The sequence below is a fragment of the Chiroxiphia lanceolata genome, chromosome 1 (assembly GCF_009829145.1).
Source record: "Chiroxiphia lanceolata isolate bChiLan1 chromosome 1, bChiLan1.pri, whole genome shotgun sequence".
Classification (NCBI taxonomy): domain Eukaryota; kingdom Metazoa; phylum Chordata; class Aves; order Passeriformes; family Pipridae; genus Chiroxiphia; species Chiroxiphia lanceolata.
In genome coordinates, this window is record NC_045637.1 from 105,878,741 (window position 1) to 105,894,352 (window position 15,612).

General features: G+C 38.6%; 1 protein-coding gene across 2 annotated transcripts in view; it reads left to right on the plus strand.

Annotated features, from left to right (window-relative positions):
* The first annotated feature begins 355 nt into the window (after positions 1-355).
* The window catches only part of PDCD6IP (programmed cell death 6 interacting protein), a 35,082-nt gene continuing 19,825 nt past the window's right edge, over positions 356-15,612 (plus strand). For both annotated transcript variants that reach the window (XM_032695357.1, XM_032695367.1), the window contains exons 1-5: positions 356-664; positions 7,235-7,289; positions 9,033-9,102; positions 12,346-12,473; positions 13,068-13,221. In XM_032695357.1, the coding sequence (XP_032551248.1) occupies positions 459-664; positions 7,235-7,289; positions 9,033-9,102; positions 12,346-12,473; positions 13,068-13,221 (613 nt within the window). In that variant the 5' untranslated portion in view covers positions 356-458. The remainder of the gene's footprint in view (positions 665-7,234; positions 7,290-9,032; positions 9,103-12,345; positions 12,474-13,067; positions 13,222-15,612) is intronic.

A 15,612-nucleotide genomic window follows, 5' to 3' on the forward strand; every position in this document is an offset into this window, starting at 1 on the left:
GGAGGGAAGAACTGCGTCTGCGGACTAATTAGCACGAGAAGAGAGAGATATAATTACGAAATAGGGGTTGGAGTACTAATCAATAGAAAGGTTATGTAATTTAGAACTAACGAACGCTGATGCCTTTGTCTGTTAAAATGTACAGACAGCGTAAAGTTTTGATGACCGGCCGAGCCAGCCCTTCCTCGGCTATCCCCCTACCCCGTGCCGTGCGCACAGCAGCACAAGTGTCTCCCCCCGGCAGCCTCTCCCACAGCCGTTCCGTCCCTCCCGAGCCTCTCCCACAGCCGCTCCCTCTCTCCCTCCCGGAGGCGGTGCCGGCGGAGCGGGTCGGGGGGCGGGGCTCAGTGCGCCTGCGCGGCGCTCCCGGAAGCGGCGGCGGCGGCGGGGCAGGGACTCCGCGCTGCGGTGAGAGGGGCCGGGGCGGCGGCGGCTCTGCCCGCCGGGCGGCGACGGACATGACGAACTTCATCTCGGTGCAGCTCAAGAAGGCCTCGGAGGTGGACCTGGCCAAGCCGCTGTGCAAGTTCATCCAGCAGAGCTACCCGGGCGCCGAGGCACAGGCCGAGCACTGCCGCGCCGCCGAGGAGCTCAGCCGGCTCCGCAAGAGCGCGCTCGGCCGCCCGCTCGACAAGCATGAGAGCGCGTTGGAAACCCTCCTCAGGTAGGGCCCTCGGCATCCCTCTTCCTCCATCTCCCCCAGCCCTGGGTCCCTGTGGGGCCCCGGCGGCAGCTGCGGGCCTTGGGCGTGGCGGAGCCGGAGCCAGGTGCGGGCGGGCCCAGGTGTGGGCGGCCCTTCCTGCCGGGAAGAAGCGGCCGGGGCTGCTGGGCCGGCTCCGGCGGCCTGTGGGATGCAGGCGCCCTGGCGCTCAGGTGTCCTGCAGCATCCCGGGGTCCCCCGCCCTCGCCGCGCCGCTCGGGTGTCGTGGGATGTCACATGATGGCAGCGCGGGCGGGGGGGGGGAGGCCTTGTCCCCATTAGCGTCCCCTTCCCAGTGTTTGTGTCGTGCTAGGAGCTCTTTGATCTAGAAATCGTAAAATCATAAAATGCTAAGGGATTGGAAGGGAGCTTAAAGATCATCTCGTCCCGCCCCCCCCTGCCATGAGCAGGGACACCTTCCATTAGACCAGATGGCTCAAGGCCTTATCCAACCTGGTCTTGAATGCTGTGAGGGATCGGGCATCCACAACCTCACTGGGCAACCTGTTCTAGTGTCTAAACACCCTCACAGTAAAGAATTTCTTCCTAATATCGGACATAAATTTCCTCTCTTTGTTTGTACCCACAACAGACCATTTTACTTTTCCGAGAGAGGAAAACTTTTACCTTTTGCTGTTACAGCTTTCTTTTCACTTCCCTTTCAGTTTTGAGTGTGGGTTTGTTTTTGTTTTTTGTTACCATGTTGATGTTTTTGTTACTTAGTTGCTATGTTTAGCAGCTTCTTGATTCATTTGCTTCTAAAGTTATTTGCAAAGTCACATCCTCTTTCTTTTTTCTACTTAACACTGTCAGAACGTTTAGTGGGGCCTCTGTGGTGCTGTAGTTATCATGAGCAAAAGATTCATCTCTGCCATCTGCCTGGTAATCTGCATAAAGCCTGTGTTAGGACAAACTACTCCATCATCTGCAAAAGCAGTCGCTCTTTCCTATCTCTATAGAACATTTATGGATTGCAGTATTGACAGGAAAGACAAGGAGCTACTGGAGAAGGTCCAGTAATTGTTTTTATCCATCCAAAGATGATTAGAGATCTGGAACATCTCTCTTATGAGGAAAGACTGCAGGAGGGCCTGTTTAGTCTAGAGAAGAGAAGACTGAGAGGGGATCTCATTAATGCATATAAGTAACTCAAAGGTGGGTGCCAAGAGGAGGGTGCCAGACTCTTTTCGGTGGTGCCCAGTGACAGAATGAGAAGCAGTGGCCAAAAACTAAAGTGTAAGAACTTCTTTCTATTGAGGGTGGCAGAGCACTGGAACAGGCTGTCCAGGGAGGTGGTGGAGTCTCCCTCTCTGGAGACATTCAGAGCCCATCTGGACACCTTCCTGTGTGACATGCTCTGGGGGGGTTGGACTAGATGATCTCCAGAGGTCCCTTCCAACCCTGTCAATTCTGTGCCTTACTGTGGTAACCCCGTTGTTCTGTATCTCTGTGTTGGAAATATTTTGAGCCAATGTATTTGCAGCTCATCTGCTCACTGAGGTCACTGTGATTCATTCACTAGATTAATACTAAGTACACATTTCTATTTACAAAGCTGGGATCAAACATTTGCACTATCAAAAATGCATTTTTACGTAGTGGCAGCAACTTGGTTTTTTATTTTAAAGGAAAAAAGATAGAGGAATTTTCTGTTATAGGGAGAAGTGATACTTGTAGACACACTTCTGTAATATTATGAACAAGTAAAAATACACTTGATGTTCACTAGAATCTCTTATTTATAAAATTTAAAAACTGAAGAGAAATGGAGAAGAAACAAGTACCTTGTTAAAAAGAAGGCAAGTATTGTGAAATAAGTTACAGATGTTTTTTGAGCTTATCAACCCTTCACTGGGTGTTTGGACTATAAAAGCTATGACTGTACTGATCATGTTTTACAGTATCTTTGTAGTTTCCTGTTCTGTTCCTGTCTTATTGCTGTGTATGCTTTTGAAGCTACTTGTGTTTATGCCTGTTGAAGGTTGGGGAAATTGTGAGCATCTATGAACTGAAAGAGGGACTTTGCCAGCCCAATTGAAAAGCATATTATTATCTTTCCTTGAATGCTGGAAATGAGCTTCTTTTTCTGAAGGTGCCTGTCAGGTTTGCCATTAGTTTCTGTCTGAAATCCCTGTTTGGCCCAGCCACACTTATCATTTCATCCTATTTAGCAGTTGTTCTACGTGACCAAAAGAAGGCAGCCCTCTTTTCAATTCTGGTCCTTATGCTTTTTCTGGAAGGCAAAATGTGTACATGGCATTCTGAACATCTTGAATGAGTTCAGTGGAAGGTCAGATGAACATCAGAGCTGGTGCAAAATAAAAAGAAGTAGTGTTGCTGAAAGCCAAGGGGCTGAGCAGGACCTCCCTCTTTTAGTGCCAGCAAATTATTAAGTGAATTTATCCATAATATGCAACTTCACCTCAGATTTTCTCTCTGAATAATGAAAGGAAACCACTTGCAATTTCATAATTACCAGTTTTGAGCCAATTCCATATGCAGTGATCTGTTCTCTGCTGGTGATCAGTGACCAGCAGGTGAATTTAGGTGGTCCAGACGCTGTTGCAGTAGTCAGGAGTTGTTGAATGTGGCTCTGCACCAGTGTAAACACAAACTGATATCCCTTCCATGCAGAAGCTCCTCTCTTAAAACATCTGCATTTTAAATTGTATTGCTTGAGAATATTTGTTTATTTTGTAGTGGAAGTGAGAAGGTCTGAACTAACTATAAGTTAGAGAAAATAAAACAATCAGATGTATGTTTTCCCTTATTTCTTGACAAGTTATGGGTGGCTTGTTCCTGTCTGACCATTTACATTCATATATTTATGTGCTGGAAAATAAGTTTGCTCTTAATCTGTGAAGACTATTCTGACATATATTCTGTTAATTATTGTGCAAGGCACAGTTGCTTTAAGAAGTCTGTCTCCACATTCAGAAGTTTGAAGTATCTATCTGAGCTTATGATACAAAGAACACAAATGCTTGAGTGCCGTGTTTCCTCTGAAAATTTCCTTACCTCTCCAGTTTCTCGTATTTTCCTGGTGCTATTTAAGAGTGGTACTCAGTCTTATGTTTAAGTAACAACTTCAGCAAGATTTTCATTGAAGTTGAAGTTTAAAACTGGTTTGTTAAGGAAGTAAGGTTGGAAGAGCTAATTAAAACATGGATTTACATGTTACTTTGCATACATTTACTTCTTGGAGGCTTTTTATAGACCCTAATACCTAGCAGAGCATTGTAGACTATGTAGCTGTTAAGAAATGAGGGCTTAATCTTCTGCTAACTAATCTAGGATTTGCCCTTGGTTTTGTAATTTTTAGAAGCCTTGTTTTGATGAGTAGTCACTACAGATTTTTTTTTTCTTTTATGGAAGAAATTAACTCGGTGCAGCCACATTTCCTAGACAAGCACTGTCCAGTAAAACTTTAAAAGTGAGTGGTGTGCTGTTGTTCAACTTCTGAATGCAAAGCTTGTCTTGGAGAAGTGTTTGAGATACCCAGTGAAAAGGGGCATAGTGTAACTGGGAAAGACCTCAGCCTGCTTCCAAGCTTTCTTTGTTTTGTGAGAATCTGAGCACTCTGAAGGTGACGTAGGTGTGCTTGGTACAGATGTTTCTACTTAAATTCTGTCATAGCAGATTTGATTTAGTGATATTTTTCTTTTTTTTTTTTTTTTTCTTCTAAGTATAATTATAGCTTCAAGGGGTTCCTTGCTTCCTCCAATATTAAAGCTAGCCTGGACCTAATTTCCTTTTTCTGGAAACATGGGGTGGTGGTACAACTTTAATTGGTTTAATTTTGCCAACAACTCCTGCAGTTGTTTTTTAAAAAAAAAGAAAGGGGGGGTGGGAAGGGTAGTGCATGGTTTTATTTTGATTGTTTGAATTCTCTGAGAGCTAAAAGTTGCAGTTGTGGTTTCCCACTGGGAGTTTGGGACTCTGGTTCTTATCTCAAAGAGCAAAGATAGATCTTTTGTTCTCATGGTCTTTTGAAGGGGATTTTTCTTTATGATTCTTTGGAGGAGGAACAGAATTTGAATTTCTTAATGCAATACATATATTTTAATTGAATTCTGATTTTAAACCTTCCAACTCATTTGATGTCTGTTTTTTACTAGCATTTAGAAGTGTGTAATGCCTGTTTTGATGATTGTTGTACTTTGAGCATTAGATCGGTGTTGCCCCCCCCTGCTGTAGCTCTAGTTCATCACTGGCACAGCCAAACAACACTCAGCTGTGTTGTGCCTTGTGTTCTTTGTGTTTTGATAGTTAGATTACTGTAAATTTAGTTTTAAATTACACCTTTGTGTTTACCCTCATCTTTCTATGTGTAACTGAGTTGTGCATCAAATGTGGTCTTTTCTTCTGTAGTTACTTTCTTTGTACTGCTAGTTTTACATTGTCCTGGGGTTAACATTTTCATTTACCATTTTATATGTTTATACCGTTATGTTTTACTGCTTACATTTATAAAACTAGAAAACTTCACGTGTTTGTCTTCTGTTTTTCTTTTTGTCTTCAGAGCTTTAAAGAGCTCTTAAATCTTGAGTAGAATTTCAAGTTCTCTAATAAAAAGAAATGACATCGCACACTTAAAATAGTAAAGAAAATAGTAACGTAAATTCTGAACTTGTTTAAAACAAACCAAATGAAAAGCCCAATGTTGTTGGTATTTATTGATGCTAAATGCAGCAATGTGCGTGTTTAGGAGGAGCATACACCTCTTTAGCTTATTTTCTCTGTGGTTATGTTGACATACAAAGAATAGTCTGTTTGCAGGCGGCTCAGGCTTGGGCACACCCGGCTTCCCAAGGACATTTGACAAGCTTTGCTTCTTGACTGTATCCTCATGGCAGATGAGGACACTGTAATCGTGGAATGTGGGAAGACAGCTTGGCTTTAGTGGTGGCTTTTGGTTAACAAATTAAATTGAGGCAAGATGAACAGCATGCAAAGTCTCCTCTGTGATACGATGCAAAAACAACTGTGTTGAGATCAGATGAAGGCAATGAAGAAAGTGTGTTTAAATATAGTAGTTGCAGTGATCTTCAGTGGTTGTTATTATTTTTAACTATACTTTTCACATATACTTGATAAATTGTTTAATCTTGTTTAAACTGCTGCCACAGTAAATATCTGCAGACTTTTTTTTCCTTTCCCTTTTTTTTTTCTTTTTTTTTTTTTTTCTTGTAACCGTACAAGGTTATTAGTGGAGGTCCTGTTGGGTCCTGCAGATTATTGTAGTTTTTGGATATGGCTTAGTGTATTGATATGGCTTAGTATATTGTGTCTTAAATTGCAGTGGCTCTGTTGAACTCAGAAACCGGTAGTATTATATACACTAGCAGATGTAATTAACTGAAGAATATACTAAACCCATTTTTATTGTTGTATATGAGTTTTGAAAATGCTTCTTGAAATTTTAAACATTTATTGACTGCACAACATAGGTCTTGTGCATGTGCTTCGTGCCTGTATCGGTAGTGATCAATATTTAATAATGTAAGGAAACGGGAACAATGTTAATCCTATTTTACAGACTTTGAAAGTCATCACTGGAAGGTGTTTTGTATATTGGGAACATAAAGTCTTTAAAAAAAATTTGACCAATATAATGTTGAGTGTTCGCCCATATGGCATATGCTACTGGAAGAGTGTAGGAAGCAGACTTCACGTATTATGCGTTCTTAGCTGTTGGCAGTTGATAGGTTTTGAATTCTGCATCCAACCTGTCATGTTAAACAACTGGTGCAGGTGTAGGGTACCACTCTGGAAAACTGTGAATTGCTTACTGTTGCCTGGATAGATTGTGGGAAGGACTATGCTATACTTGCTGTATTATCGTTCTGGCATTCTTTCATAAACATCTTCCACTGTGACTAGGCAAAATATTGGCACAGAGAAGCTTTTAGTTTTGATTCACTGTGAGTGCTAGAATATACTCCAATGAAAACTAAGTTTACAACTAAAGAATTTTATCAAGAATTAGGCTCTCTAATTGGTGCTGTGCAAGACAAACGGCATCTATTTCAAAGGCATTGAAGTTGAAATGGTTAAGCCTCAATTTGGGAGTGGGTTATAATGCTCACATCAAGAGAGTACAGTGTAGCATGTTAATGTTATGTTAAGTGCTGCATGCAATTTACTTTTGCAGCATGGCTTAATGTACTCTTTGTCTCCCTGTGTGAATATAGGGACTCCTATGCATGATACTCTCTTCTCATCCACCCTCCATCAGGTAGTGGAATGGGTCAGTTTTACCACAGCTTTGTCTGTGATACTCTTTTACATTGGAGTAAGACAGGGTTTCCACATTATCTGTGAAAGACTACCTCCTGTTGAACTTGTTCCTCTACTGAAAAAATCCCTTTAGGCAGAAATTCTGTCTGGCCTGTAAATCTGCCATAGTTACATATGAGCTTCACAAGTTACGTGTAGGATTTTTGTGCTCTTTTCCTTATGTGCCAGCTTAAGAAACAAAACTATTAATTTGATTTATCTAATAGCTGTTTCTTCCTTTTTTTTTTTTAATAGATACTATGATCAACTGTGTTCAATTGAACCAAAGTTTCCATTCTCTGAAAATCAGGTAAGAAGACTTACCAAACCCATAAACTGAATCATGGCACCCACAATGTATGACTTCCAAGCCTGTACCTAATCTTCTACAGGATGCTTCTCTCAAACAAGGCGTTTAATCTCTTTGAGCCTTATTTTCCTAATCTCTGGTTATTTTCTAGCTGGTGCTTGCATGTAGTCTATACTGAAACTTCCCCTCTAGTGGCCATAACTGCCTTTGTACAGGTTCAGAAACATTTTGGTTTTGGCTAGTGATCACTGTGGTCTAGGTCAGAAAGAGTTGTGCTGTGCTGATTCCTGTTTTCCCAGAAGTCTATTTCATACTATGTTCTAAAGGCTTTTTAAAACATAATTTCTATGGGATGGAATATGATCTTTGGTTTTTGAAGCACAGATGTTTCATTCACAACACCTAACAGAATAAGCCATGTAAGAGCTTAGCACTGTATTCCTGCCTCTGTATCTACAAATGACATAGTTTTTATATAGGTATGGCGTTCGTTAGGGTTTAGGGGGTTTTTTTCTGCCACATTTTTTTAGAATCCCAAACCTACAGAGAAATTTAGCTGAACTTCTGCCTATTGAAGCCTTCCTCAGATGGAAATGAATAGATCTGTAGGCTCCTGTATTTTGGTGGAAAAAGGTGTGGGTTTTCTTTGGGTGTGTTTAGAAATATGACCGAATTTATATTTCTTTCTGCATTAAATCATGTTTAAATGGTAATACTATGATTAAAAGGAAAAATTTATTTCTGTCTTACAGGTTATAAGTAAGGCAATAATTTTAATACTGTTCTAACTTCTACATGAGCTTTACATGTAGCTGCATTCACCTGTAGCCAAGAACAGCACTTTGATTTTCAGTGTGCAAATGGTTTGATATGATGATCTGCAAACCCTGGGATAAGGAAAACCGGAGAACTTAGAGAGCAAGATCTGCCATATCTGTAAACTGTTCCATTCAAGGGAAGAAGTAGTCAGGAGAAGCAGCAATGAACAGCTTGGGACCAGAACTTCCTTTACTAGCATTGCTGCTAGAGGAAAATACACTATCAACCAGTACCCTGTAGCTTCTGAAGTAATTCTCCCCAAGCACTTTAAACTGAGGATTTTTGCTGTCTTTTCTGGTTTGATACCAGTTGCCTACCTGTTGATCAGCTGAATAAGGAATCAAATTGTGGAACTTGAAAGCAGATTCTATTAAGCATTTGCATTGTCTGTGGAATATATGCTGGAAGTATAAATAACACACACTGTTTTATTCTCTTTCCTGAGGGCATTTCCTGATAATGCTGCTATTGAATTCACTCGTAACAATGAGTGGATTTTGGTATTACAAAACAGATCCAAATAGGCTAGTAATTTGGAACAGTGGAAAATGCCTGGTTGGGTAGTTTCCTTAAAACTGTGACTATACCAGACCATCAGACTTATTGGGAAAGGAATGTCTTGGTTTGGAAACAAATTTATTTGTTGCTCAGAATGTGAACAGAGCTGAAAGATAATTCAGAGAATTTCTGTCTTGTCTACTTGAAATGTTTTGAGCAAACTAGCAGGAAGGAAAAAAAGATAGAATTTTTTTTTTTTAATAACTCTTGATTTTCTAAAACTTCCATAATGTTTGTAATACCACAAGTGAATGAAAAGTTTTATGCAATTCAAATGTAAGGACTAAGTACGTAAATTTGGGATATTTTAAGAAGATTTCGTTTTTGATTTTAGAGGTAAAGATCTTTCTTTTTCTCAACTTTCAGGTCTGTGTAACATTTACCTGGAAAGATGCTTTTGATAAAGGATCACTTTTTGGAGGATCTGCCAAATTGGGTATGTGAATATATCGAAAACTCAAGTATTAATGATACTAAACTTTTGAGAATATTTTTATATAGTTGAATTGGTAATAGTCTTTCTAGTATTTTCAACATAGCTTTTCAATGAATTCAACTATATTAGTAATGAATTAATCACTTCAACATTGGTAATGAACAAATAGGCACCATGCAAAGAATTATTATAAAATTGAGATTTAATATTAGATTGCCAGAGGCACAAAGTGATCTGCAGTCTGGTAGTAGTTGTACTATCTCCTTCTCAGACTTTTTCTGGGAACAACCCCAACTGATATTAATCAAAATTGTTTAACATTAAGATTCAGTAGTAAGTTTTTGGTAATCCAGCTTTTACTGGTCTGAATTAGTAAGATCATTATGAAATGTGATTGTGAGTGAGTGAGTCCCCTCCAGAAGGGGAGTGTTGGTAGCTGGCTTCAGTAATCTAGCCTTGATACCACATTTTGTTCAAGAGAATAGAATGATTTGCCCATGTTCTGAAATTATTCTTCTATCACTTCTTTTAAAAATATTTTCATACAGATTTGAAAACTTGGAAAGAAAAAAAAATTGTATTTGTTTCCTGCAAACTTAAGGTGTTTGATTTGTTTTAGTCATATAGGGGCAATTCCGCACTGCAAATTCAGGATCATTAAATGGATTTGGGACACTTGCCAGTAGAGAACTAAGAATGAATAATTTTGAGTTAATTGAGGAGCTGTTCAGTCATGTGTCATCATTCTTTAGTATTTCTATTTATACCTAAGTGTTCATCCTGACTAACATTACAAGATGAGCAGTGCAATTTTGAAGCTCTAGACAAAGCCTGAAAAAAATGCTAGAGTGCTTACTCTGTTTTTATTTTTGAAGTTCTTGCATCCTTTCTATAGTTCTCTGTTAACAACTGCTGAAATTTTTTGCAGTTTTCTGTGTTCTGCATTCCCTGCTGAAGTTGTGCTTATGACTGTACGAGTATCAATACATCACATTTGTATGCATACACAAGTCTTTGCTTTCTTTTCTAACTATTCTAAGAAGCCCTTCAGGATAATTGGAGACCTTCATGAAGATGATGTGGGGTTTTTCTCAGAATTTGGTTCATCCTGCCTTCTTTGGGGCTAACATTTAATGAGGATGGAACCTGTTTCATAGTAATGTTCAGAATATTTAGGTGTGACTTAAACATAGTTTTTGAATCACCAGAGATTTATAATAATTGTGAGGAAAAAAATCAGTAATCATAATGGTGATGATTCTCAGGATACCCTGAGAATTTGAATAAATATGATGTCACAGCAGCTTGAGAAAGCTTGCTTGTCTGAAGGTTAATTATATGCTAGTCTAAATAATCTGTGAGGCAGATGGCCAGAGATTTATGTAGCAGTCCATGTGAAATACCAAAGAAATTCTTGACTGAGTTGTGAGTAATCCTCAGGTAACAGGCAGTGGAATAAATTTTATTTTGAAACTTTAAAGCAGATCTTAGTGGAAAGACATTAACAAAAGAAGTCTTCTACTATATATCTTTACAGTGATGTATCACAGTTTATCCAGATGCTATTATCCGGATTAACTACGCCATGTGTACATCTCTATTTCAGATCAGAATTAGCAGTGAGGTTTCCCAGTGTAAAGCAAAGTTTTCAGTTACTGAGGGAGCAAAATTCCTCTTGACTTCTTAGAGGAGGTGGACCTGTCTTCAGGTAGAAATTCAGTGTAAAACTCCTGTGACTTCCATGGGAACAAGATGCAGGGATGTGACTTGAGAGTTCTGGCTCTTACTGTGGTGGTGAACTCTTTGCTTCCCACTTACCCCTGAATCCCAAGTCTGTATCACAGTGGTAGCTGACAGATACTGTGACTGCTTGGGAAGTGACCGAGTTCACAGCATGGCATTAAATTTGAAATATGTTGACTAAGTTAATTGGTAGTGCTATAAACAGATGAGTCTGTGGAATATCTGTACTGGTAAACAGCTGTTCTCACTGTAGTAAATCACACTTGAGGTGCAGTACAGAGTATGAAGTAATTCTGCATTTAAAGTAATTTTGCAGAAACTTCAGAAACTTTAAAGCCATATTTTCTTTCCTTTCTTGTGTTTTTTTTAGTCTTTTCAATGTTGTTTAAGTTTACAAGATCTTATTTTTAGAAAAATTCTGGAAAATAAACTTCAGAAGAGACATAGCTAGATAAGTGACTGTTATCTTCATGAGATACAGTGACTGTGCAACACCACTCAGAGAAACAAAATGGGAAAAATGGCATGTGAGATTTGTGCCTGCTTGTCTGAAAGTTGAGTGCAGGTCAGGGAGCTCTAACAGAGAAACTTCAGAGATGTGTTAAATGAATTTGTACCTGTATAGAGAGGCTGGATTTTAGTGCGTTCATGTTTTAAGGATAACTGTACCTGGCTCTGTGAAACTGAAAATTCAGTAGTTGTCTCTTCTGTATTCTCCAAGAGTAGTGTCTACACTTTATAACACCAGTAGGAGACTAATAACTGCAGTGTTTGGTTTTTCCAGCGCTTGCATATGGCACATAAGCTTTATAAAGCAATTAATATATTCAAAATGGCTTCTGTTCAGGTATTTCTGGTTCTAGAAGTGTGGGCTCCATCCTCTGGGGCTATGAAGTACTGCAGGAGTTGCATCCGGACAGGCTACTCTGCTGTCTAGTGAGCTCAGGTTTTAATTAAGTAAATCCTTAAGTGTTTCAGTACATGCATAATGAAGATATTTTTCAGAATTTTCAGTCTAAAACAATAGCTTTGAGAATGAAAAATTCCCTATATTCCCTATATTTCAATAGCTAGGAAGACAGACCATGTAAAGTTTTTGTAATTGGACAGTTATTACAAAGTGATTAATGTGTGGAAGTTCATATTTCAGATTATCTCTCAGTAATGCTTCAAGAACCAAAAAGCTGCACTCTACTTACAAAGACTTGAAAATTATTTTGTGTAGATTTTCATGCTACTGCTTTCATGCTTTAGGCCACTTTATGTAGTTCCTCACATAGAAACATTTTGTGGAAGTACTAAATTAGCCTATGTAAAGCCTTCAGAATGAAGATGACTTTGACTTTAAAAGTTCAGTATGATTGGGGTTTTGTTAGTTTGTTTTTGCTTGAAACTGTTGATACCTTTACAGATAATAGTAGTGTTGGCCTCAGCTGTAGGATGCTGGAGAACTGAAATTATTTTTTTTACAGTTGGGGTAACTGTCTGTCTTGATTGCAGCTCTGGCAAGTTTGGGATATGAGAAGACCTGTGTTTTGTTCAACTGTGGAGCACTGGCAAGCCAGATTGCAGCAGAACAGAATCTGGATAACGATGAAGGACTAAAAGCTGCAGCTAAGCACTATCAGGTAGAGAGGCTCCCTGCTTCTGCTTGTGAATTCAGAACTAGTAATCTTAGAACATCAAATAAGTATCTCTCAATTTTAAAACTATATATACACATGCATAAAAATATATATATCTATATGTATTTTCGTGCTCTTAGTTGCAAAGATGGATTGGTTATGTACCTGGTCTTGTCTCATATTTTTTTATCAGATTTGGAGCATATAATTCTGTACGGTTCCCCATACTCCTTCCCTCAAGCATGTTGGTTAACTAATAACCTTCAGCTTAAGATTTAATAATTTTAGCTAGTATAAGTTCTAGTTTTAACAAGTTATACAGTAATAATCTCTTCTTTATGGAATGCATTAGAATTTCCATGTTTTTATGCTGTTAGGTGTAGTCAATATACCTTTATTTATACCCTGTCATGATAAGTGTCTCAGTGTAAGTGGCTCCAAGAACAAGAGGTCACCAGGAGCTGTCTTTAGTGGCTAAAAAATAAATGGGAGACCATATACCAAAGACTTTTTTTTTTGTATTTTTATATGTATTATATTTGTAAGAGAGAAAATCTGAAAAAAATGAATGGTAATGTATTATTTTATTTTACTTAGTTTGCGAGTGGTGCTTTTCAACACATTAAAGACACAGTTTTGTCAGCCTTGAATCGGGAACCTACAGTGGACATCTCTCCAGACACAGTTGGGACTCTCAGTCTTATTATGTTGGCTCAAGCCCAAGAAGTCTTTTTTTTGAAAGCAACAAGAGGTATATTTTAATTTTTTGCTTGTCTATTTAAGTTCACATTACAACTTCCACTATTAAGAGTGTGTAAAGGACCTTTCTGAAGTTTATTTTTGCCTTTACTGATTCTCCCCTTGCTCCTTGCAGGTCATGAAACACGAATTACAGATATTTCTTAAGAATTTTTCTAAGGTTCACCTGAAAATGCAGTTGTCCCATCTACCTTTTTTCTGTCCAAAACCATTAGTCTTCATCTTTACAGAGGATTTTTGTGGATTATATTTTTTTTCCATTGCTCTCTTGAGAACAAAAGAAATTGTCTTAAAGAAGTGAGAGTACTAGAAATTATGCATAAGGGGTCTTGCAAGTACTCCCCTCCTCATCTGTGGAGTGATTTCATGAGAATTTAGAAAGGAATGACTGTGCTAGGAAACAAAGGAAATTTCCTAGGAGTTTGAGGGAAACAAATTGTTTGTTTGCTCCTACTTTTAACGGGGGAACTCTTTGACCAAGTCTAACTTTTAGAATGCCCAGTTTATCCTGGAAAGAGAAATTCTGCAAGCAGAACAAAAAATTATTTCCCTAATTGTTAAAGGTTGATTGTGAAATACTCATTCAGAGTCTGAATATTTTAATACAACTATTAGAGAACTTATGCTTTCAAAGAATTTTCCTGTGAAACAGTACTGTCTTTGATACAAGATCTCTTGCTGCTTTTCTCTCTCTATTTAGAAGAAGTTGTGCATCTAGAATTTACAGATATGTAAAAGTAGAACTAAGGACATAGAGGTCATATGTAATTGCCCACAAATGGCTCTCTCTCTCCCCCCACATCATTTGGAATACAGTGGAGGAAGACATGAATTATTTTAACTGGGATGTTTCTTGTTTTCATGGGGAAGATCTCTGAAAATTCTTGTAGCCTTACTGGCTTTAGAGAATCTCAACCAGAAACTGTTGTCCGTCAGCAAAATGATAAATTATGTCTATGTTCTTTATCATGTTCCTGGAGGTATTTTAGTCTCTGCTCTGAAATAAATTTGTATAACAAATGTCTGAAACTTTTCCTTCAGGACAGAGCAGGTGCTTCCCTCATTTTGCATGACAAATAGATTTTTCTGTCACCTTCTTGATTTCTTCTTTTCCAAAACGTGAAAAAGACAAAGCAAGTCTGATCCAAATGCCAGATGTGCCTGGTGAACTGAAGATTTTTGTGATTACTCCTAAGACCACAAGTCTGGCAGTGCTTGAAGGACAGAAAGGTTAATAATCATCTGACTGTGAAGGCTGTAGATTTTGCCAGATTTAGAGGTTCTTTTCCCTGGGGGGAAAGACATTTTGGGAAAAATTGTGTTTGACAACATGGTTACCTTCAAAAACCTATTTTTCAAGTGGAAATCCTTCGAAGTTTGATCTCAAAACTGAAATTTAGTTTCTTGCTGCATTGACTATTTATCTTACTTGGAATGGTATTTCTGATAGAACTGAATTTATTTACAAGTTGAAAGAAAAAAGATGTGTTTGGCAAAAGCGAAATTGGTCAGTCAAATCTAACTCCCCTACATAACTACAGATAGTTTTTTTTTTTATTATTTATTTCTGAGCCTTTCTTAATGTTTTCTTTAAATGTCTTTAAGTCTGCACATGTTTGCTGTTCTGTCTTAAGGCTTGTGTTGTAGCTGCAATATTTTAGAGATACATGAGTAAAAACTAAAGAGAAAAGTTGGATAGTTTTTTCCTTTCTGATGGTGAAAGATATGTTTTGAGCTGTCTGCGTGGACAAATGAATCTCCTCTAACATTTTCTTTGTTAATGGAAATGTAGTTAGTGTGCCGGTATTTTTTCTTTTTTTTTTAATGCACAAGCTGTATGAAGGAAGATGCAACTACTGCACACTTGGTGGAGCTAGAAGGACAGGTTTCTTAGATTTTGTGTAAATTTTTTTGTAGATTTTAGATTTTTTTTGGTTTTATTAAATATTTAGTGCACCAGACAGAAACATTCTAGCAAAGAAGTAAGATCTCATGAGATCCTTTGCCATAATTTGTCATCTAAACCCTCTTCACAGTGAAAAGATCTTTCTGGCATACCTTAAACATACTTACTTCATAGAAGGTAAATGTATTACATCATAGCTTGTGCCTGAAACATTGTAAATAGATCTGTGAATGTGCTGGTATGAACAGACCACTTAGGAATTATTTTGATTTAATTTTGGCAGACTAATTTCTGCAGAATTCCTAATCTCCCCATATGTCCCCACTTATGCTTGTCAATCTGTCAGTACCTAAGAATCACCTGAGGCAGAGGATGCTTGTTTGTAAGGGCAGCTGTTTAGAGTGGATGGCCTGTGTTTGCACTGATTGCCTGCCTTCTTTTGGAAGGTTGAATTGCTAGTGCAGGCCAGAGGTTACC